Source organism: Clarias gariepinus, chromosome 24 (genome assembly GCF_024256425.1).
Source record: "Clarias gariepinus isolate MV-2021 ecotype Netherlands chromosome 24, CGAR_prim_01v2, whole genome shotgun sequence".
Lineage (NCBI taxonomy): Eukaryota > Metazoa > Chordata > Actinopteri > Siluriformes > Clariidae > Clarias > Clarias gariepinus.
The window spans coordinates 5689925-5714944 of NC_071123.1; the positions used below are offsets into that span (position 1 = coordinate 5689925).

Below are 25020 nucleotides of genomic sequence, written 5' to 3' on the forward strand. Positions count from 1 at the left end.
CAGGTAGCTCCTATTTAAGTGATTTTTTGATTGAAACAGGTGTGGCAGTAATCAGGCCTGGGGGTGACTACAGAAATTGAACTTTTAACTGTGATAAACCACAGTTAAGTTATTTTTTAACAAGGGGGGCAATTACTTTTTTACACAGGGCCATGTAGATTTGAAGTTTTTTTTCTCCCTTAATAACATAATCTTCATTTAAAAAACTGCATTTTGTGTTCAATTATGTTATCTTTGACTAATAGTTAACGGTTTTTGATGAGCAGAAACATTTAAGTGTGACAAACATGCAAAAGAATAAGAAATCAGGAAGGGGGCAAATAGTTTTTCACACCACTGTATATGAAAGACATCAGATAGCACTTTCTGATGCGTCCGATACAATCAGCGTGCGACCCAAACTACAAGCGTCAGGGTGAGCAATGTACCGGGAATGAACAACCACCTAATTAACACTCACTCAAGGGTAGTGCCCTTCCACTGCAGAATAGGCTAATGGGTGTTGTTACTAAACCAATAATATAAAGCGGCCTAAAATAATGGGTTATCTAATAATCTGGCCATCGTGTGCGGGGATGGATTCTTCATTTACTCCATTCCTTCCAAATTTTGTACTTCATCACCACCATGAAGATTTTGTTCTTCCAAATCTATCTGCAAGGACTCATCCGGACGCATCAGTACGGTTTGCTCTTTGGCGTGGAGCTGCTCGTGTCTTTTCAGATGGCTGGCTCTGCTAAAGCTTTTCTCACAGTGCACGCAGGTGTGCAGCTTCTCCCCAGTGTGGGTGAGCTGATGGAGCTTGAGGCTGCTGGCCACCGTGAAGGTGCGGCCGCATATCCCGCATTCATATGGCCTTTCGCCTGTGTGCATGCGCATGTGGATGCTCAGGTGGCCGGCCTGACTGAACGTCTTCTCGCAAAGGTCACAGTGGTACGGGCGCTCGCCTGTGTGCACACGCAGATGCGTTTTGAGGTCGCCTTGGCTGTTGAACCGCTTTCCGCACTGGCCACAGCAATGAGGTTTTTCTCCACTATGGATCCGAAGATGAATCCTAAGGTTGCCGGCGCTGGCGAAGGTCTTGGCGCAGACGCTGCATGAGTACGGTCGCTCGCCCGTGTGCGTCCGGAGGTGCACTTTCAGCTGGTTGTGTTCGGTAAAGCGCTTGGCGCAATGCGGGCAGGCGTAGGGTTTCTCGCCCGTGTGGGTTCGTTTGTGGATCCGGAGCTGGCCCTGATGACCGTAGCTCTTTCCGCACAGGTTGCAGGAATACGGTCTCTCGCCCGTGTGGGTGCGTTGATGGTTCTTCAGCAGGTCAGCTCGGCTAAAACCCTTGCCACAATAACTACAGATGTGAGCTCTCTCCGAGCTGTGAGTCCTCATGTGTATGTTAAGTGACGCCATGCGACCAAAGCTCTTCTCGCAAAGCGCGCAGTGGAAGGTTTTGCTGTCTTTCAGCTCCTTCGAGTCTGGCAAACCGGTTGATTGGAAGATTTCTATAAATCCTTTGTCAGATTCTAAAGCCAGTCCAACGTCACCATCGAAACAGACGCCAAGCACAGGGTCCTCTGTTGGATCTTCGACGTCTTCCTCGGATACGCTGTGTGCCGATCTCTCAGATTCGTGGTGCCCCAAATCGCTGATTTCGTCTTCGCTCATAGTACTGCTCATGTGCTTATTGGACACCATGGTTACTTGAATCTCATCGTCGCTGGCTCTGGAGTGATTTGCTGGAGATCCAATGTAACATTTTGAAAAGTGTTCCTCAGACCCTTCTACTTTAATCATTTTAGCTGTAAGGTTAACAGCGGATTGATGCTTTAACGGGTGTCCGTCATCTTCGTCATCTGGGTCAAGCTTTACATAAGGTACTGTGGTACTCGGCGCTCCTTCGTCTAACTGATGCGTTCGGCTGTCGGTTGGAAGCAGGCTTGGTTTCAGTAATACAGGCCTAGAGCTTCCTGCCGTCTTTCTCCAATTTTCCTTCTGCTTCTGAGAAGCTTTCCCTGGACCCTTATGTATGAGTAAAGTTGGATGATGAAGAAAAGCCGATGTCAAATCTCCATCTGCAATAACGAGGTCCTTACTCACTGCAAAGTAAAAAAAAAAAATAAAGAGGAAAATTAGTTTGAAACAGTCAACGTGTTTAGTCCTACAAGAGATCGCTAGACAACTGGATACATTTGTCAATTAACTTGCTGCAGAAGTATTTAGTTTCACAGGAACAGGTTACCTGACTAAAAGTAAGAATCACAAATTTGTTTGTTCATCTTCTATATAGCATATCCTCAAACAGGGTAATAAGGGCCTGGAGCCTATCCCAAGACACTTTGAGCATATAGCGGGGTACACCCTGGACATTGTAGAGTGCACACACACACACACCTCGAGTAATTTGGGAATGCCAATTAACCTAATCAGCATGTCTTTGGACTGTGGGAGGAAACCCACCGAGCAGAGGTAGAACATGCAAAATCCACGCATACAGACTAGAGGTGGAAATCAAACCCTTGACCCTGGAGGTGTGCGGCCACAGTGCTAACCACTACGCCACCATGCTGGCTTCCAAATTTGTCTATTTTTTGGGACAGTTTGGATTCATAATTCAAGTGACTTTAATATGGACAAGTCTGTCCTTTGAAACAGCTCATATGCGCACGTCACATCTCTGCTATTTTAAATCACCTATTTGTGCCAACACTCACATTCCAAAAATGGATGCCAAAATACCCCTGGGATTTTGCTCTGCAGATAGTTTTTGTTGAGGTCCAGAAGAAGAAAGAAAGCCAAGTTTTAGCAACAGTTTGACCAGACTGGAAATTTTACTACTAGAAGCAGTCGGTTTGTGTAAATCATAAATAATATGTTCAGTAGTTAACTTGCATATTAGTCGTAACAATTGATCAAATCTTTGCTCTCTCGTTGTAATGAATATATTCTCCTGTGTCGATGTTTGTTTGCTCCTTGTTGGAGTAACATTAGGTGATAGGAATGGGAATCACCAGGGACCAGCGATTTGTAAATCGCAAAACATAGGAGCCGATTTGATTTGTATTGCGATTCTGTATCAAAATTTTACAACTATCCTGATTCGTTATGAATTTTTTTTTTTAGATTTTCTAACAATTTAACAAATTCAGCAAATAATTTGCTCCTGCTACACGCACACTGTACTGCCTTCCAATGCATAAATAGAGTGCCACCTGTAGGATCACAGATGAATTACAGCGTATTACCACCTCAAATGCAAACATAAAAATTACAATTAAAAATTACAATTTTTTTAAGGTAGTGGCGAAACATCAACTGCAACAAGAAAGCATCACAATACAAAACAAATTTTTTTTTTACCTCTCTCAATTTAATCATGCAACGGGTTTCCAGATGGGAAATTTTCTTTCCTTTCCTGATCAGTAAACTTTCTGAGAACAGCTCTCTCTCATCTGCGTTTCCTTCAGACTTTTGATGGTGGAAGGGGCATCAATTTACTTACATTTCACATTATTATTATCATTAATATTATTATTGTTATATTTCTGTCACATTAAATGTTTCATAGTAAGCAGAATCATTTTGCGCATGTCAGAAAACTCCTCTGACTAAATAAACTTATTACATCAGCATCCACTCAATGGTTACAGTAATTAAAATGATTTAAATGGGATTAAAATGATCAATGGCAAACATTTTTATGAGCCTGAGTCAGAAATTATCCGCACTAACTTTTAGATTAATAATATAAAATAATTATTATTTTAGATAATTTTCCAACAATCTTGTTGTTTTCAATACACTTTGTCCATCCGTTATCAAGCTTTTGTATAACTAATTTTAAAAAACGTTTTAGACTAAGCTGCGAGGCACGCAGCATCGCTGTCTTCAGTTCTTCATCAGAGGTGAATCTTTGACCTCGTAGGGCTGCTTTCATGGGACCAGACAGGTAAAAGTCTGAGCGAGTGAGATCAGAACTATAGTAAGGATTCTTTAACATCTTAAAACAAAGCTTTTGCAGAGTGTAGATGGTGATCACGATGCCCTTAAATAGCGGTCCTCTACTCTTCAATAAGCATTTGACTGTAATGAGCAATGTTGATTTTTTGTAACCTTTTTCCATAATAACGTTTCAAAACTGGACCCTGAGTAAATCAGAAAACTAAGCATTCTGCCATTTACTCTCAGACTCAAAGTGATTAATCCAGGTCTCATCACCAGTAATGATTCTCTTTAAGAAACTTTCACCTTCCTTAGAGTATCATTCCAAATTTTGTTTGCAGATATCCAACGCTTGGCACCTGGTACACCCTCAGACCACCAAAAAAAAGAAATAAAAACAATTATCACTGCACGCTGCTCTTCAGCAGTCTTGAACACAAAGTGCTGATGAGACCCTTGTTAATAATTTATTAATTAACTATCAGAAAAGAGTTTGTAAAAATAGTTAAAAGGTTGAAGCTGAAAATAGATCAGCTTAATTTAATTGTTGATATTATACCAGGTTGACGACCATATACATGTCTCTATGCAACAAAGATGAACACCTTAATTAAAAAAAAATGTAATTTCACAAAATTTAGTTTGTTGTAACAACATTATATGGTATTAGTTTACACTGGATTTGTGGCAAAATATTAGGAAATTGTACAAAATTTACAAGATTTTTTATTTTCACTGCATATCGTACTGTGTATGACTGTGTATGTGACAAATAAAATTGTAATTTTAATTTGTCATTTCATCTCATTACAATCAATGGGAAAAGAGGATTTAAAAAGGTTTATGTTTACGTTTACGCCAGGTTATGGTCTATTATGATACACTAGCATTAGTACCTGTCCTTGATGGGAAAAGAGTTTCTAGAAATAGTTAAAAGGTTAAAGTTAAAAATAAGATGATCATTGATATTATTGCAGGTTGAAGCCCACATACATGTCTGTCTGTATGGCAAAAAACTCTGCCTAACTTATTAATACAAAGAAATACAATTTTGTAAGGTTGAGTATCTTAAGCCTTGTCTATGCTAAGTTGTACTTCTTTCGTCATCAGCCAAATACACTCCGTGTTTGGTAATCTGAGAGTAAATCACAGATTAGAAACCGAAAAAAAAAAAAAGATTAAAGATAAAGATTGAGAAAGTTTTGTCTTAAAACGCCAACTTAACAGAGTATTAAAATTCACTTAAACCACTTCAGCGCTGTTATTTCAGCAGTAAAAATATTAGGTATTCACAGTACAAATATTCAGTTTAGCGTTTCAAATGAATATTTACTGGTGCAGGTGTTAATTTACATTGGGCAAGTAGCTTATTTTAAAGTAGACTATTAAATCCGGCACATAACTATTCATAATATCGCGTTTACATGTCTCATAACATTTCACTTATGGTGCAGGTTAAACTTTAAGCAGATATCCAAGTACTGAAAAAGTTTGATTCAATCCTGCCCAGACAGTTTTGCATGATGTTGTGATATAACCTGGTTGGACAGACAGAACATTTTCTGAGACTGGATTCTGGTCCTTCAGTGTAAGAAACAAAGATATCATCAAAGATGATAGAGAATGTTTATTTTATTTATATAGACTACTGTATTAGTCATGCTTTTTATCACGTGATGTTTACATTTAATGTTGTGTTTCATGTTTACTTGCCTTTTTATTGAGTGAATGTTAAATGTAAAGGACAATAAAACATATTCAGTTTCTCTGATGCACATGCAGCTGTACCTACTCATGCCTGTCACACACCTGTTTTCACCTGACATGCGGTGGATTCCTGAGCTCGAAGCTTTTCTCTCAAAGTCTCATTTTCGGATGTAATGCGCCGGATCTGCCCCTGATACTCGGCCAGGGTCTGATCTACAGAGTCCAGGATGTTGTCCACAGTCGCCCTGAAGATCTCGTTCAGAGAGGACTCCAGGAAAGCCTTCAGGTTCTTCGAGTTCATTGTTGCAACTTAAACAAAAGTCGCAAACGAACGGAAAAGATAATCCGTTATGTTATGTCACTCCTAAACACACACACACTCTCACTCACTCTCACACACACACACTTCCAGAGCTCTCTGCTCGCACTGGCTAGCTGGCTAAGCTAAACCTTTGCGTTTTTTTTTTTTTTAGTGACGCAGAAAAAAAGGCGTTTGTGCAAAAACAGCAACAACAATCTAACATTAAACTTGGGAAAGTTTCCGACATGAACTCTGTATCAGTGTAAACTATTTTCCCTTAATATTTAAGCTTGTGCAATAAATGCAAACAAATCTGATCAACTGCAGGCGTCGCTAAAGCCTGACTAGTTCTGTGGTCTTTGGATCTACGAACGCGCTCCACGCACACTGACGCCCCCTGTGCTGCGGAGGACTTACTGCAATACATTTCCATTTGGCTGGCTTACAGTAGTGGTGATTGATTCTACGAGGGTTAGTCAAAAATGATCCGCACTCCGGTTATATTCAAACTTCTGTTCTGTCTTATTAGCAGCGCTTTTCCGTTTAAGTCTTGTAAGGATTTTACAATTTCGTCTACTCAGTGCTCAGCCTGTATTCTGCATGTCGCGCCTGGAGTCCAGGGAACCCCTCAATGACACACACAAGTCAGTGCTACTGTAAGTGAGACTTTCAAAGTTTATTGTGGAAGACAGGAATATATATATTTAAACACACACAAAAAGCACCAAAAAGGTAGGTGCAGGAGCGGTTACATCTGTTCTGGAATGTTTATAAAAGATAACGTAAAGAAAAACAGAAACTTGGGAGTAGTTCTGAATTTATGAGCTTTCAGCAGTTTTACGACCCTTAACATACACTATACTATGGAATGTGTTTACTGATGGTGCAGCGTGTTGAGGTAAAAAAAAGAAAACACTCTGTTCTCATGCACACAGAATATCATGAAACACACTAGAAATGAAATATTCCCTACAAGTCTATTGTCTCCCCAGGTGTGACTGTGTTACAACAGTTAATTTGTAACTTCAGTGTGAGCAAAAAGTAATGGCCCACTTGTGATTTGCATGAAATAAGAGCATGTTATGCTGACATAGTTAGTCCTGTCGGAGTCCCGGCTTGCACTCTGCCCTAAATATACATTCACATTATACATTGTTTGACTGTGACCATACCTAACTGTTATCTCTCCTTCTCTTCTGCTCTCTCTTCTCTCTCTTCCTCTTTCTCTTTCCCTCTACCTGTCTCTCTGTCGAGCTATACATGTCGCTCCTGAGCTGCAAGTGATCCAGACCCCCTGTGCTCCCTGGAGCTGTCTGACTCGTTCTGGTGTCCCGCTTCTGGTTGGAGATCTCGTCGCATGGATGCCCCGTGTGGTCTGTCTCGAATACGTGTGGTAACTGGGGACAGTTCCACTTTTCCACAAAGACGGCCCTGCCCTCGGCTGATGTAGACAGCTGTCTCCAGGAGACTTGTGACTTCAGTCGTTCGATAGTTTAGGACTGGAGTTTTCTACGGTCTACCTGAGCCTCCAATAACGAGATGATTCAATTTTAACCTAAACATATCTCCTTTTGTACTGAACTTCCAGTTCCATTCCATTTAATTCAATTCAATTTTATTTGTATAGCGCTTTTAACAATTGTCATTGTGGCAAAGCAGCTTTACACAATCAAAAGAATTATTGAAGTCTATATGGAATGTAAGTGTGCGTGAATCAAGATGAGCAGATCATCTCAGCATCATTTTACTTCGCTTTATTGTCCCTAATTGTGTGTGGCTGTTTATCTGGCTGCTTAATTTGCCTCTGAAAGGTTAACACATTAAAATTTAAATTGTATTGTCTACATTGAAAAGAAAAAAAAGGAAAAAAAGAAAGGAGAAAAGAAACAAGGCTAATTGTAAAGATTGAATCAGTGAATCAGTCACTTTGTCTCCCTCTAGCGGCAGTGATGTGCAGAGTGGGCGTGACGCTGGTTGCTTTATTAGGCCAGCCATTGTGGGCGTGTCTTCACCTGCGCACTACCGTAATGAACAGAATAGCTATACAGGATAGCTAAACTTTTTTTGGTTTGTTTTGGATCCGGTTACGGATATTAGGTCAGGCATTAATAAGGGGTTCAATACGGTATTGTGCAGCCAGGTGTTTTCTTTGTTTGTTTTACCTTTTCAGGTTATCTTGTTGTTGCTTTTTCTCTTATCAAGCTGATGAAGATCCAGATAAGATGAAGGACTTAAATGTGAATTGGCAGCACAGCGAGTATGTTTGACATTTTGGAAGGAATCCCAGGATAGAGCTTAGTGACCTGCTGTGCTTATTTGCAGCATGACTGAGAAGCATTTAAAACAAGGGGAAGTGGCAAATAGACTGTTTAGATCAGCTTGACAGCTTGGGTAGTTTATGCTCACATGTTGACAGGTACGTGGAAACTAATCTAATCTAAATACAAGATCATATAGAATAATTTGAGCAATAAGGATGGACTGTTCTCACAATGTCCAGTACTGTATATGCAATGTCACAATAGGTTTAAGGTAATACTAATGTGATCCTTTTTTAATGTCTTTTTTAATGGGTTTGGGGTTTAAATCTCACTTCCAGTCTACGTGTATAGAGTGTATCCTCCAAATGCATGTTGTAATCCAGTTAGGGTTTCCATCTTGCCTATAGTGTGCGATTTAGGGTGTCCTTGTGCCCTATGGGTTGGCCCCCCATGTCCTTAGTCTCCTCGAACTAGCTTCAGGTCCCACGGCCCTGCCTACACAGGATAAACTGCATTGAAAAGAAATTAATGATCTTGGGTATTGACATTCCTTGGTTCATCTGTAGTCATCGTTATATTCTGGTCAGGTTTATTGCGAGTGAAAAGTCTATCCCAGGAACATATGAGGCAGGAATACACCAAGGATGGGATTTCAGTCCATCACAGGGTGAACACTATTCACACATGCATTTATGTGTTGCTTTAATACACCAATTTTTGAAAATTTGAAGTCTCAGACTCTCCATAGCAAACTGAGTTCAGTATTGAACCAGGGTCTCGTGCCACCCTTATATGTTGTGTTGTGAAACTGACAGGAGTGCAGCGGTAATGCACTCGCCTTATGAACCCGGAGATCGCAAGTTCGGATACCAGGTGATGCCACAGGTGGGGACATGGAAACGAATAGCAATTTGGAATACCCTTGATTGGTGCTTGTAGCCTTAATGTGGGAGTGTGAATGATAGGGGGGAAGTGGCTACTACTAAACTGGGGAGAAAATCCAGGAAAAGAAAAGAAACAGACAAGACAAGTTCTATTTAGGTAATTTCTTGATTCAAGAGGTAATGGCAGTAATCAGGCCTGGGTTGTGACAAGTGAAATTTAACTCAGCTGTCCAAAAAAAATGTGTCTAATCACCGTTCATTCATGATGTAAGAAGGGGCAATTACTTTCTCACATGGGGCCAGGAAGGTTTTGACAGCTTTTTTTGCCCTTCAAACTTTTTTGATGATCATTAATGTGCCAAAAAAAGACGAATATGCAAAAAAGGAAGTGGGGAAAACCTTTTTATGGCACGGTTTTTACATAATGTGCATATAAAGTGCATTAAATAAATTTGCAAGAATTGCAAATTTATTTAATGCACTTTATAAAATTGTAAGGTTTTCATCATTACTCCGACATCAGATTACATATTTGTTGGTAACAAATAAACTTTCGAAAACCAAAGCTTATAATAATAATGGAAAAAAACAAACACTGAATAATATAATGAAGCAAGGTTAGGGCTGATTGTTATCTAGCCCAGACTGTAGATTTCTGCAGGCTGTTAGTGGCCTTTTTCAGCCCACGTTTGGTATTCTGGGGAAACCTTATCAACTACATTCTTCGTTGTTAATTGTATTATTTCCTGAGTTTCGGGACAGCGTCAAACCTGAAACAGTTTTTTAAGAATCATATCAGGACATCTGTGTGTCATTCTGTTTTCCTGTCTATCATGCTACCAATGCAGAGTCATTTTAACATAGGCCATGTGGTAACTTGGCTGCATTTGCTTTGCGCAATATGATTGTTTCGAGTTTTTAGACTTTTCCCTTATTTTCAGTTCCTCATGACTCATTACTGCTTTAAAATGGACATGTGAAATTAACAAAAATAAATCCTTCATTTGCTAAGGCTATAAGCCATGAGGTTAAGTCATCTGATCGGGCTACAGGATTAAGCCCGAGTGAGCTGCCACACTAATACCTCGCTGTGAGACTGGGCCCTGACAGGACGTGTGTTGAAATCGCACAAAGAGCATTGTAAGATGTCAAGACGAGAGATCTGTGACTGCTTGAAAAACTGACACGCCAACTCGCTTGGCGGTCTGAGACGTTGGCTAATCGTTGTAACTCTCAAGTTTGTGTGTTATACAGGAAGAGCTGAGGTGAGCACCAGCAGGAAATAAAGTGGGGATGGACCCGGATGTGGGTTAGATGAGGTGAACTGAGTTTGAGAATTTGTTGTAGATTCTGTCTATGGTAGTGTCATAAATTCTATTTATTATTAACTGAGTAGTAATCATCTTTGGAAGCAATTTTGTTTAAAAAATTTCAGTCGAGAGAGAGAGAAAAAAAAAAGATTATAAGAATCTACTCGTACATACATCCTCATTCCAAAACCATCTTAACCTTCATCTGCCACTCCTTTTTTTTCTCTTGTTCTCTTGCTGAAGTGGTTTATTTGCAGCCAGGAAGTGGAACTATGCCTGTGTGACGCCTGCACAAAAAGTCACTGCAACGCACATCCGCTGTGCACATCTCAGAAAGGAGTAGAAAAGAAAACAGACCTGGGTTATGGCTATTAACTGAAGTTACTGTAATTACGAAAAAGTTATAAAAGAAGGTGAGTCTGAGCCGAGTTGATTTGTTCTGGTTCATTTCAATCACAATATACATATATATATAATATATATAAGAGTTCTAGCGTGTACACAGGGGTGAATGTAGTAGTCTTTAGGCATGAAATGCGTTACACATGAGATGTATTTGATTTCGATGAGCTCAATTTAAACAAGTATATAATTTTTAAATATATTCTACAACAAACTTATTAATCATTCATTATCAGCATCGCAGACAACCGTTGGACTTGGACCTCAATTTCATACTATATTCACTTTTACAAAAGTATCTATATCAACATATCATGATAATATATTTTTTTACTTTGACTTTGTTTTATGTCATATACTGTATACAATCGAGTGATATGTTAAAACGGCATCTTGAAAGACACATGCCGGGTATACTGTAGGAGACATGCTTTTGTTGACCTGGCACGTTTTTCTACATTCTTGTAGTTCTACTTGACTGTTGTTGGTATTTTGGTATTCAAATCACATGGGTTAGGTTTGGTTTGCCCTTTATAGTGTCATGCTTAAGCGTTAAGGATTATACACACAATGGGAGGGGATACAAATGGATTTATCTGTATGGTGTTTCTAAGAGCATTTACACAAGGAAATTTGATTTGTGTTAAAATCCAATTAGTTCAGAATTCCTGTTTATATTATATGAATGCTTCTGAATCTGCAATTGTATATACTGTTTAGTCCATAATACAGAATACTATTTATTCCATATATACTGTATGTACTGTTTGGTGTTGTTTAGTCCTTTTGTGTGTTAAACACAAAGGGATGAAAGCCACAAAAAAGAAATCCATAACTTATGACCTATACGACTATTCAGTTAGGAAAAAGTAATGGCACATATGTAAGGTGGCAGTGAAAGTGTATCCTATGGTAGCTGTTTCACTTTAGCTGCCATACTAGAGGATTTGGTGGACGCTGTATTTTCACCATTTAGTCTAGTTTTAGTTTTTAGATTTCTGTAAGCTTTGCTTTTTTATGCCGTTTTGTGGGCAGGGCTAAATGCAAATCGTATATGATGCAAATCATATATATAATGCAAATCTTATATATAATGCAAATCTTAACCTTAAGGTATAGAATTTAACATAGTTTAAATATCAATAAAGGTCTAGTGTTGTAACCAGACTGCTATAGTTTCATCTCCGTAGTAAAAATATGGATATCTGTAATTGAAGGCGCTTTTAAGTATCTGATTTACCACTAATCACTCCTAAATGTTTGTGTGACCTACAGATGGACGCATGTTTTTATGGTAATCACATAAAATCAGTTGCTTGAGAAGCCATGGAAAGCGATCTCATTCTACCTGCCCCGGATGATTTTACGTCAGAAGAGCCATATCTGGAAGCCAAGCTATACATAGAAAGGGTGGAGCAGGAGAATCACCGATGCCAGGAAGAAATCCACAGAGAGAGAACCCATGAACCATTGGAGACAGACGTTCCCGAACAGTTAGAGCATGGGGTTTCCATTACAATGTATCCTGTTAGGGTTCCCAGCATGCATTTCAGCTGTGCTACGGTACAATGGGATATGCCACAAATTCCTGCAGATGCTCCATCCAAAGATTTGGGTTCAAGTGAGATTAACTCGAGTTACGGGTTGAGTATGGACTGGGTAATCAATCCAGCCTTAGACATGCCATTGTTGAGCCAGGAGGAAATTATTGATCCGGAACCAGAGGAAGAGCCAGGACAGACAGATGATGACGTGGAGCAAGAGCCTGTAGAAGTCGACTCTTGCCAGGTATGAGTTAGCAGAGTTCTTGGCGGCCATCTTGGAAATGCTCCATGGTGTCCAGTTATTTCCAGTCATACATGACCTGTTTACTTAAGCCGATTTATAAACCTGTCCCCTGTGGAGGAACAAATTCTAAATCATCATTAAAATCCCATACAAAATTTTGTGAATAATTCACTTATAGTGGCATCATAACATTTCTTTTAGGTTCTTGTGCATGCACATTTCATTGACTCTAATTTATTTGTGATTCTATGGTAATCGACAGATGTGGATGGTAACTGAATATGTTTACTTTATTATTGTACTTAAGTACATCATTGACGTTTAACGATACTTTTTACTTTAACTTCACTACAATCTCTAAGAAATATCTGTACTCCTACTTAACTACTCCTACTTAACTGCAGACACCGACGAAAACAGGACATCCACAATTGGGAAGTGGGGGGTTGGGGTGTGTAGGGGGTCTACTATGGAAAACCCTACTGTGAGTTAATGTAAGCTCTGTACTTTACATAGTTACGAAAATTTAAAGGTTACTACTACATGTAAATGGAGAACTTCTACTTATACTTGACTAATATTTGCTCTAGGGAATTTGTATACAGTACTTTGCCCATGCCTCGTAATTGATTGGCAGGCCAATGAGAGAAGGTTGAATATCAAGTGACTTTCTACTCCTTATGTGCTTTCAATGATGGCTTTGCACTTTATGGCTAACACAAAGCCATGTTGGTAGCTGCAGTATCCCCATCCAAATAAAGGTAATCTGACTCTTACAGATTCTTTCCAGGACAAATTATCTTGCTTTAAAGAAAACAAGACACATCATGTATACATAATGGATCCATCCTAGTCATGAATCAGCCAAAGTGCTAGTTTTAAATAGATTATGCCATGGAACGTATGGCTAATCTGTTTTTACAGATACGATCATGAAGCTACTCCACAACGGGTTATTGCAAAAGTTTGGCTGCTGCTTTTAACATGAATCGCAAGCTGAAGTGTAATATGTCTTTAATGAGAATTTTCATGGTATTAGTCCAAATTCATTGAGTAATGAAAAAAAAATCCTTTTTTAAATGGATTTCTTTTTGACTATTTAAACATTAGATTCACATAAGATGCCATTTTGAGTATTAAAACACCCTCATTCATATTTCAACCAATGGCCTCCATACTGTTTCTGGTACTAGTCAAACAGGAAGAGTTGTGTGGTTTGGCATGTAGAGCAGCAACTCCTAATATGAGTACTGGTGAGGTGCTGTGATGAGACCTGAAATTGTTTCCATGTCTGCTTACTGCCTACAGTTGAGTGCAAAAGTTTGCACGCCTCATAGGTTTGTCTGTTTTATGTCAGATATTTTTTTTTCCTACAAGAATAACAACAAACAGTATTATGAAAGGACACTTCAATTGAACTCTTCTTTTTCAGACAGGATTTGTTACAGACACTTGGTAACAGATTTGGCCAGACGACTGGGCAAAGATTTGCCTCGAGCTATGACAGTGATTTTTCGCCCACAAAATATTTTGAATATTGCAAATGTGCTGATTCAAAAGCTGTTCAGAGGATAGAAATGGAGTTAAACCTTTTATTAACTTTAGCTTATTAAAGTCAATGCAGAAAATATTGGTATCAGATTCAGAAATGGGGGAGGCAAATTTCAGACCTTATTTTATTTGAGTATTTTTGTGCTATGCATATGCTGACGCACCACTAAACCACACAGTTGTGTTGTGGCTGTATATTGAATTTCCTTCTTTACTGGTGGGTGTATAAACTTTTGCTCTCAACTGCAATTTGAAAAATACTTTATATTTTTGTCAATGATGTAGTCTCTGATGTATTTCCTGTGAGATCATTTGACATTGATCATTTACATATATAATCTGTATATCAGTCCATATCCGTCTGTCTGTCTGTCTGTCTGTCTATCAAGATAATTTACTTATAATTTCTTGGGTCTGTTTATTTTAAAACCTGATATTCAAGTATGCTTCAGTTTACTGTGTCCACATTTCATGTTAATTTTTTTTTTCTTCCTACAGTTACATGATCCACATACAGAGGTGAATGTTTGTGCGACACTATCAACTGAAGACGAACAGACACCATTTACAGGTAACATGCATTTTATTTATTCGATGCATCATGCATCACTGTCAATTTGGTAAATATATTGAAAACATTATATACATTTGCAGTAGCAACAACGATGAAGAAAAAAGGACCCATCAGTGGTGAATACTGAGCTTTTATAACACAGTACACACCTTTTGCTATGTGACTAGTGATGTCGCTTCCTGTTTTATTTATGTCTACCTGGAGGCATAAATGCACCCACTATAAATTTCCATTTAACTCTCTATTGGGCGTGGGGTGGGGGGGAAAGTCACCACAGTACTACACACAGCATTTAAGTTTTTTTTTTTTTAAACAAAAGTTTGCTGTTTAGGTCAAGTTTATATTTAAATAACACTTTATAGTTTAATATAGTTTTATATAATGTTTTAAAAGGTGCTTGATATTTGGGGTTATATTTTCAATGTTTACAAACATCCTTATTTAGAAGTATTATGTGTAGAATGCTTGGTTTTCCGTTATAAAAGGTTAAATAACAAAAAAAAGGAATAAATTTATAGTTTGAGTTAAATTGATCATAATGAACTTGGAACTAAGTAGACGGCGCGGTGGTGTCGCCTTGCACCTCCAGGGTCCGGGTTCAATTCCCGGCCAATTGTTGGAGTTTGCATGTTCTCCCTGTGCTTGGTGGGTTTCTTCTGGGTACTCCGGTTTCCTCCTACAGTCCGAAGATATGCAGTTTAGGCTAATTGGCGTTCCCAAATTGCCCATAGTGTGTGTGTGCCCATAGTGTGTGTGTGCCCATAGTGTGTGTGTGTGCCCATAGTGTGTGTGTGTGCCCATAGTGTGTGTGTGTGCCCATAGTGTGTGTGTGTGCCCATAGTGTGTGTGTGTGCCCATAGTGTGTGTGTGTGCCCATAGTGTGTGTGTGTGGGTGCGATGGATTGGCACCCGTGCCCTAAGCCTCCTGGGATAGGCTCCAGGTCCCCGCGACCCTGAATACAGGATAAAGCGGTATAGAAGATAAGTGAGTGAGAGTGGAACTGAATAAACGATAAACTTGAAACTAGCACAACATTATAATTTTTATAATTTTAAAACCAGTCAGGAATTTAGTATCCTTTGTGTGAAAGAAACAGTACAGCGATGATTACGGCTTACAGCTCATGAAGATAAAAAATAAGTATCTCATAATAGAGTATTTCATACTGAGTTTAAGGAAATTGCTATTCATCGTGTAGAGATATTGTGTAGCTCTAGGTCTAGTTCAGTATCATTTCACCATTATGGGGAAGACTGCTGACTTGACGGTTGTCCATAAGATCATCAGCCTCACCCTTCCTTGTAGGGTGTAATGGAGTCAGCGCATCAAGAGCCACTACGCACAGACTTTTTTTTTTCAGGAAATGTGCTACAACTGTAGGCATTCCTTGTATCAAGCCACTCCTGATCCAGAGACAATGTGCAGGAGTATGTTACCTGCAATGACAGGAGCATCTTACCTGGGCTAAGGTGAAAAAAGAACCAAATCCTTGCTCCTTGCTAATGTTGCATTTCATTTGGAAATCAAGGTTCTATAGAAGGAGTGGAGAGGCACTGGGTCCGAATATCCACAGTATGTGATGATTTGGGGTGTCATGTCATCTTGTCATCGTTGGTACACGATGTTTTATCAAATCCAGCTGTTTACCATGGAGATTTTAGAGCACTTCACAGTTTTTTCTGCTGACAAGCTTTACGCAGATGCTGGTTTGCCTTTTGAGCTTCAAGCCAATCATGGGTATCAGGACCGCCAGCTCGCCTGATATGAATGCTATAATCTATGGGCTATTGTTATGAGTAAGATGAGCCAACACCTGACCCAACAATGCTGATAGGCTGAATTCTTCTATCAGAGCAATCCGGTCTTCGATTACGCCTCAGCGTTGCCACAGGCTGAATGCCCCCATGCCATGTCGCATTGACGCATTAAGCAGTGCTAAAGTGGCCCAAACAAAAAAAATTTTGATTGATCTTAGAAAATGTACTCATATTTTGTGATAATTGATTTTTAATTTTCATGAGCTATAAGCTGTGATAATTGAAAAACAAAAGCAGACTTAAGAAATATTTTATTTGTAGTTTAATGAACCTAGGCACCTTGTGAAAATTCCTAAAATTGAGCCATGTCTGTACAGTACATATGGGTTATCTTATGTAATTATATTCTAATCTTTTTTCAGAGATCTCACAGGCACCAGAAGCAAATGATGATGGTGGATTATTGGACTGTGAGGAAAATATTAATGAAATAGAAAGCCATCTCTGTATAGAGATCCTGCCAGTTCCTGAGGAAAATATTAATGAAATCGAAGTTCCTGGGGTTTTCGAAGTTCCTGAAGAAACCGACAGCAACTTTGTGCTTTTGCATAAACCAGAGCAGGTACTTGAAGACATGGGAGAAACAAAAGATGAAGTGGAGCTCAATTCCGAGGCTGAATTTCCCCCTCCTCCGTGTGAGGAGGACTGTAGTTCTACCCAACAGTCAGAAACAAATGACCCAGTCCTAGAACAGGATTTAAAACAAAGTGAGGAACCTGATCTCATCCAAGAGGCAGATCCACTTCAACAAGATGTAACACCAGATTTGGTCTGCGATGCTGTCGAGACATTAAAGATTGAAGTTTCTGAAAATGTGGAGGCGATTATAATTGCTAATGATGAGTTAGAAAATGCTGATAGATTTGGCGAGATACAAGAACCTGTGTTGGAATTCGAGCAAGAGGAACCAACCTGTGAAGAGGTGATTGAAAGTACAGTGGAAGAGGAACTTCACAGACACAAAGAACAATTAATACCACAGTCAGATTGTTCAGACGAGTTGGAAAACTCAGAAGAGTCAAAACAAGAACTTGAAGAAACTTCAGAAGAGACAAAGGAACCAAGTTCTAATGAAACAGAAACATCAGACCAGGCAAGTCAGACAAAAAGTACAGTTGATATAGAAGCAAATCAAAGAGAAATTCCCAATGAGACAGAACTCCTGGACCAGCCTAAATGCTCAGCTGAAACAGACCCATCACAACTTTCAGAGCCGAAGGACGGTGAAGATGACTCAACCATATCAACTCAACTAGAGGAGCTTCAACAAACCGAGCGGGAAAACCACACCACCTCTGAACAACATGAGAAGAATGACAACGACAGTGTAGGACAAACTGAAAAGGTCTCATCCAAGCCTGTGCCTGTGGCAGAGGAACAGCAGGAGGAACCTGTTGAACCTAAAGTTCCCTACAAGAATGGAAACATAGAAGTTGCGGACCGAGAGGAAGCTCGTAAACTTGCAGAGAAACTTTACAAGCTTGACAATGTTCAGCGTACAGATGTGGTTCGCCATTTGGACAAAGAGTGAGTTATTGTTAAGACATTTGTAGTAAAACTATGGAATAACACATATGGCATTAGATAATTAAGTCACAACAACAGTCGGATGTCGAATCCCCCCAAATTTTTCTGAAACTATTGGAATGTATATAACCAAAATGATTTGCCTTAGTCTAAGGAGGTCATGCATAGTCCTCTGAGCCTTAAGATGTGTTCATGGACTACAGGGAGTGAATATTATACTCGAAAAGCTCCAACAAGTACTCATAGCAAAAAAAAACCTTGTGATATAGGCAGTAATTATTATTATTTTTATTATGTTATTAGAGAATATTATTATCCTAATCAGATAACGATATGAAAATTAAAATCAACTATTTGCACACGTTTGTTACTTACAGAATGAAGGAAAATTCAACACCTTCGTTATTTATTTCCATTTAGTTTTATGGGTACAGACGTACATGTTTATATTCCTCAAAAGACTTATGTATATATGTCTTCTATTCTAGCAATGAGTTCAGTCGTGTTGTTGGGGAGGAGTACCTCAAGTTCTTCGAATTCATGGGCCAAAGCTTGGATGAAGCTCTTCGGTGAGATTCTCCATCAACTTCAGGAACATCCTGTAGTATTTACGATTTTTAATGCTAAAATACAACCTTCTCATAACCTTATGTGTTTTCATTCAAATTCTAGGTCTTTTCTAAAAGAAGTGGTTCTAATCGGTGAGACTCAAGAGAGGGAGCGAGTTCTCGATCATTTCTCCAAGCGTTACCAGCAGTGCAACCCTGAGACATTCTCCTCATCCGGAGCCGTGCTCACGCTCACATGTGCCGTCATGTTGCTCAACACAGACCTGCACGGACAAGTACGTCCCATTTCTAATTAATAGCTTGGAACCAAAAAGCTTAAAATATCGTCGCTTTTGCTTTGTAAACACTGCTTTGTCCTCCTTCTGATCAGAATGTTGGGAAGGCCATGTCTATGGCCGACTTCGTGTCTAACCTGGATGGGATGAATGAAGGAGAGAATTTCAGTAAAGACATACTGAAGGTGAGCGAAGTGCTGCAAATGCTTTTGAACCTACAGTATAGTGTAAATAGTTCTGCGCAAAAGTTTGCACACCCTCAGGACACCTGAGTGATGGATATGTTGTTTGTTTTTTTGGTTTCATTATCACAATAAACAAAAAATAGGCAAATTCATGTTTTTTTTTTTGAATGTTTTCACAAAAATCTTTCCTTGCATATCTGTCTTTCTCAAACATTGTATGGAAGCCAAAGTCGAAAATTGTTACATTTTTTGCTTTAATAAATAAAAACTATTTTATTTATTTATTTATTTATTTACTACACATGGTTTCTAATTTTAAGGCAAAGTGTAAAATTAAGATTATTTTTTTTATTATTATTGTTTTTTATATAAAAACCAGAGGGCACAAACTTTTGCACTCAACTTACAAAAAAATTAACATCATATGTCTTGGGTCATTTACTTGCAATTTCTGATTTTTTTCAATGTTTTTATTCCTTGATCCACAAATCATTTCTGGAAAAAACCAATGTCTGATTAATTCTTCAAAAATGTCTTCCAGTCTTTTTATAACTCAATCAAGAATCACCAGCTTGAGTGGGCAGTGTGAGTCCATCTATGATTACTGTTCTCATCATTCCTTGCCTTGAGTTTATATTTCCTTCGTCTTCTAATCCTGGATTTTTGCTTGTCTTTGCGTCTAGAGAAGAGAAGGAACTGTTGACCTCTATAACCTTGGAGCAGGACTCGGATCCGGATGCGGTCCTTCGCTCGAAGAGTAACCCCTTCCAGGACCTGGCCCATGACAAGAAGGCCACCGTGTTCCAGAAAGGCTTCCTAAAGCGGAAAGCTCATGCGGACATAGACGGCAAGCGCAGTGAGTTGCCGTTATTCCACTTAGCTTTACGATCACTTGTTCACAATGTTCACAATGTGTTTAATGTGCATGTTCTTCTTCTGTGTGGTAGCTCCATGGGGAAAGAGGAGTTGGAAGACGTTTTATGCAGTGCTTAAAGGAATGGTGCTGTATTTACAGAAGGTATGGAGTTTTTCTTTAACAGTTAACTGAAGAATAAAGGATTATGAAGTCTTATACTGTAGTTAAGTCATAAAGTCAATGTTTCTCACAACATGTTTGAGGAACCACTCTGGAGCTTATACTCAATGTATACACAAGCAAGCAAAAATGGTTCAATCCCATGTGTTTGTGGTTTTCCTTTGGCTTTTCTGGCTTCCTTCCTCACCACTGTTCTGCTAACATCATGCAGAGAACGTCTTACCTCTTTCTCTTTTCTTGGCCTTGGTGACCTTATCAGATACAGCCTAGGGTTCTGGGTTTAGGTCGGTTTTTCCCCCCAGTTTTCTTAATGTATTTCCTTTGGACCTGTCACATACTGTATGAGGGCCGTTCAAATCAAGCTGGGTCTTTTCATTGGTCAGAATAACGGAACGCGGTTTAAAGAGTGGGAGCTTCTTTTATTTCTCAGTATAATCCTCTGCTACAATAATGCACTTATCCTAGTGTATTACTAGTGCTTGGATACCATCAAGGTAGAAAGTTTCCTTAGCACGCCAAAGTCATAATAATAATGCCTGCTTCATGTCTGAAACCCTGGCCTCCCGGGAACACCTTTAATGACCCAATCATGTGGTGTGAGGTGGCAATAACTCCCATCGGAGGTTCTATAATGTGAAAGTCCTGTTTGTGAATGATTGTGTGTACAGTTCCCACAGACAGATGCGTCTCTTCTGCAAGGTGGCGACAAGGTATCCGATGTTTTTCAAGGATCACCCGTTCACGGAAACGACTCCAGTGGGATCCGAGCCACCTCGGCCAGGATCGTCATTCATGGACGTACGGCCATCCTTAAAACGTTTGCACCATTCAAATGTTTTGCTGCGGCTAAGAATCTCATCACCCTACTGTGCTCGAAGTCGATTTTACGCCTTCAATCCAGAGAAATGTCATCACGAGTCCCGGTTTGACTTGAACGCATCTCATTTAAAAACAAAAACAGTAAATCGGTCTAATTATATATCTCAGGGAAGTTTAGGTTTGAGGAGGTAAATTTAAATTACTCTCCCGGGTGAAAGATGTGTACCAAAGGTAAAAATACAGTTTGTGCCCCTGGGAATAATATCACATGACAAGCCAAAGTGCATTATGGAGCATATTTCATGCGGAGATATCATACGTCTGGCTTTTATGAATTATTAATTCTGGAAGTTGTAATCACCTGACCCGTGATTGGTCATAATAAACGTGGCATGCCCATTTTGTTTAAAAATATCATTGTCAAAAATATGGACATATTTAATGCCTATTTCCCATTCCTTCCATCTGGCAGGATGAATACAGGAAGGATTGGCAAAGCTCTGAGGAGGTGCTCAGTGTCCATCACGCTCTGGCAGAGAGAGCAGAGGACTATACCAAGCGGCCTCACGTATTCCGCCTGCAGACCGCAGATTGGAGGGTCTTCCTGTTCGAAGCGCAGTAAGCATGCTGGCTCAAATCCTATCGAGAATCTTATCTCCATCACTATTTCATGTCTCCAGTTTGGTAAGGCATCACCGTGTCTCGTCCTCTAGATCTACCGAGCAAATGAACTCCTGGATCGGACGTATCAACCTGGTGTCCGCTCTCTACTCGTCTCCTCCGTTTCCTGCTGCTGTTGGCTCTCAGAGGAAGTTCTGCAGACCCATTCTACCCGCAACACAGTCTACGCTCACTCTGGTACACAAAGTTTTTTCAAATTTCCATCATTTAATGTTATGCTTATGATTAGTTCGAGATCGTAATAGAGACCCTTTAGACCTTTGCTGAAGTATTTATGAAGAAAAAATCCCTTTAAGGGTATGATTAACAGTTCAGGGTCTTGCTTAATGGATTTAACAGTGGAAACTTGGCTGAAATTAAGTAGTCCAATGCCTTTACCACAAAATCTACCGCAGTCCTAATTTTACTGCAGTGTTGTACATGCTGGTACATTGCGGTCAGTATGGCATCGGTATGATAGCGTAAATTAAACGCTGTTTATTTTAAACCAGAAGTGCCAATGAACAAGTCCAGTGGTATTTTCCTATAACGTCATGTTAACAGATGTAGCTGTTTGAAGCAGTCTGATGCACCGCAGCTGCATTTAAGTGCGCGCAAACCACAATTCAACCTCAATTTCACCGCGTCATGAGCTTCTGACTCGCGACGTTGGTAAAAACAGAATCGTGTTCTGCCTTGTTTCTTGTATGGCCGCTGCACCATTTTGGGGTTGCGAGTTTGTTGATGAGAGTAGTTCGGATCTAATCAGGGGGGAGTTTTTGTAATATTTAACTATAAATTGTAGATATGTAGGTATATGTTTCTTAAATGTACTTTATTGTGCAAAAGTCATGAGCCACCCCATTTCTTATGTATTTTTTCCGAAGAGCCAGACATTCTGTTTTTTAATTTGTAATATATTTCAGAGGAGTAGTCCAGGCTTGCTGAACGACTGTTTCAGCTCTTAATTTTGGCATGATTTTGTCTTTTTGTCTTTCATTTTCAGTCTGGTCCCTGTACCAAACCAGTTTCAGAGGAATGTTCTCTGTTTGTTAAGCCCTATGAATCATTCAAGCATAACAAATCATCCAACTTAATGCATGAACCAGTGAGAAACAGGTGCAAATCTTGACAGATCTTGACAGGTTTGGTAATTAGTACTTCATATGGGTGATGCTGAATGCTGAGTGGTTGAAACAGACGAGAGGGGAAATGAGGTTGCTGCTAAGGCTACTGCATAAAAAACCAGTTTTTATATTGTATCTTTAGGTTTTTTTTTTAGCTTGTCTCTAAAAAACTTCTTTTTTTTTGCCATTTCTGTATTTATTCTACATAATTTTATTTCCTTTTATATGAAGACAACTGATGGTTTAAGAGTTTTGCACAGTACTGTATGCTTTGTTTATTATTATTATTATTATTATTATTAAGTTTCTGTTATAATTTGTAATAGCTATAAACAATCCTGAAAATTTATAAACATTCTGCCTAATTGCTGATTCGCATTGTTGTGGTGGAAATGTAAATACTTGAGTTGGTAGCTGGCAACCAAATATTTGAGCTACGACCTTTTGATTTTTGTATTATTCTGAAAATGTATCCAAGCATATGTTCAAATCTTATTTTTTCATATCATCCTTAAATTCCCTAAAATGATCTGATATCTTAGGCAGTCCTATTGCTTTTTAAGTACTTTTTACTTCCACTTCTTGATAAGAATAATATGAATGTTCATGTACTCGTGTACTGATTTAAGGCCTTCGTTCTAATCATCATACAGAAGAAGTGAAAACTGAATAGAGGAAATTTGTATAGAGTAACAAAGCCTGTCTGTGTGCATTACAAAACCCTGTTGTATGTGTGTGTGTGTGTGAACAGGAGAAGCAGCTGCAGTCACATGCCGCTATGCTGCAGTCGTTTCAGGAGGACCTGAGTGCGTTACAGCAGTCGGCACAGGAGAGCCGCAGGGCAAAAGCCAGAGAAGTGGAGGAACACAGGCAGAAGGAGGAGTACCTGCAGCATGAGGTTGGTGGCAGAATGTGTGCAACAAGAACGTACCGTAATTGCTGCCATGTTCAGGAGGCGGCTTTTTCATTAGGGTTTTTAGTTTCATGCGGCCATCAGATAATGAATCAAGTTGTTCTGTATGTTTCCTGCACACCCTGGTTGCAAAGAGTGATTGGTTTATCTCGAAACTCTCTTATCAACCAAGAATCCACATGCAGAACTGCTGCCCATTGTATGTTTTTCTGTATATGCTCAGTCTCTGACTGTCTCTGTTTCCGTCTTCACAGCGATGCCGTTACGAGGCTTACGTTCACATTCTGGATATCTGGCAGACGTTCGGAAAGTCCTCCGAGACGGTCAGCGGGACAGACCTCGCCCGTTTCGACCAGGAGCTATGGAAAGGAGCAGACAACGAGGAACAGGAGGACAGTGACATAGATGGAGGGTTGAAGAGATCTCATTCCAGTCCATCTCTTGAACTTGAAGTAGCTAGTCCGCCCGTGGTCAAAGTGAGGCGTAACATCTCAGAGAGACGGACCTATCGCAAGATAATCGTCCCGCGACGTAACAGGGAGGTGGACTAAAACCCACACTGTTACAGACTCATCATTTCGAAAAGGACTGAATGTTACGTAAATTCTTTCTCAGTATCAGAATTCCTGTCTTTAAAGAGACTTGCATTGAAGAATGCCCTACATGCAAACATAATAATATGACCAGTGTTTTCAAGCTAACACCACACTCACCACACACCTTTAAACCACTTTCACAAGAACAAGGCTTTAACAACCATACCAACATTTCGTTTATCCACATCTGCATGAAAAAGAGTGGCATTTCCAAATAAGGGAACAATCTTCATAATACCACAGTGTCATATTATTATAACATTTCTGCAATTTACTCAGCAATTATTCTAAATATTAGAAAAAAACACTTAGAAAAAAAAGGGTTCAACCCTTAAGCTTGTTTGACGAAAACTGTTTTTATTGTAATGGTTATTAAAATAAATGGTTTTAATTTTAGCCATCAAATATCTGTGCTGAAACAGCATTATACACTGATCAGCCATAAACATTAAACCACTATGGATTTGGTTTCGCTTTGTGTCAACGAAGTAGCTCTGGCCCCTCTGGAGGATCGAAATAGATTGTCTGGTCCATCCCATGGCTGCTCAATCAGATTGGTATCTGGGGAGTTTGCTGGCCAGGTCGGCGGTTTCGGGCACGTTGCCTGCTCGGCCCTGTGCATGGTCGAATGTGTTGCACTGGATGTTCAAGTCCCTTTCTCTTGTGACTGGCGTTAACTTTCTTCAGTTGTTTTTTTATGAATAGGAGTGATGGCTCAAAAATCTTGCACAGTACTGTATGCTTTGTTTATTGTGTTTTACAAATTGTGTGTACAGGAAAAATG

The 25020-nt window shown here is 39.4% G+C and overlaps 2 protein-coding genes across 2 annotated transcripts; one reads left to right on the forward strand and one right to left on the reverse strand.

Moving 5' to 3' along the window:
- Positions 1 to 343: 343 nt before the first annotated feature.
- LOC128512403 (zinc finger protein 771) lies at positions 344 to 6263 on the reverse strand. Its single transcript, XM_053485664.1, has 2 exons — positions 5743 to 6263; positions 344 to 2090 (listed from the first exon to the last, which is right to left on the reverse strand). The coding sequence occupies exons 1-2, from the start codon at positions 5939 to 5941 to the stop codon at positions 589 to 591; spliced, it is 1701 nt and encodes a 566-aa protein (XP_053341639.1). The 5' UTR covers positions 5942 to 6263; the 3' UTR covers positions 344 to 588.
- Positions 6264 to 10340: 4077 nt separating this feature from the next.
- Positions 10341 to 24632, forward strand: LOC128512327 (PH and SEC7 domain-containing protein 4). Its single transcript, XM_053485555.1, has 15 exons — positions 10341 to 10405; positions 10640 to 10809; positions 12074 to 12586; positions 14636 to 14708; positions 16892 to 18056; positions 18545 to 18625; positions 18729 to 18900; positions 18996 to 19085; positions 19627 to 19670; positions 19769 to 19941; positions 20033 to 20103; positions 21413 to 21558; positions 21654 to 21798; positions 23479 to 23625; positions 23895 to 24632. The coding sequence occupies exons 3-15, from the start codon at positions 12125 to 12127 to the stop codon at positions 24189 to 24191; spliced, it is 3066 nt and encodes a 1021-aa protein (XP_053341530.1). The 5' UTR covers positions 10341 to 10405; positions 10640 to 10809; positions 12074 to 12124; the 3' UTR covers positions 24192 to 24632.
- Positions 24633 to 25020: the final 388 nt, after the last annotated feature.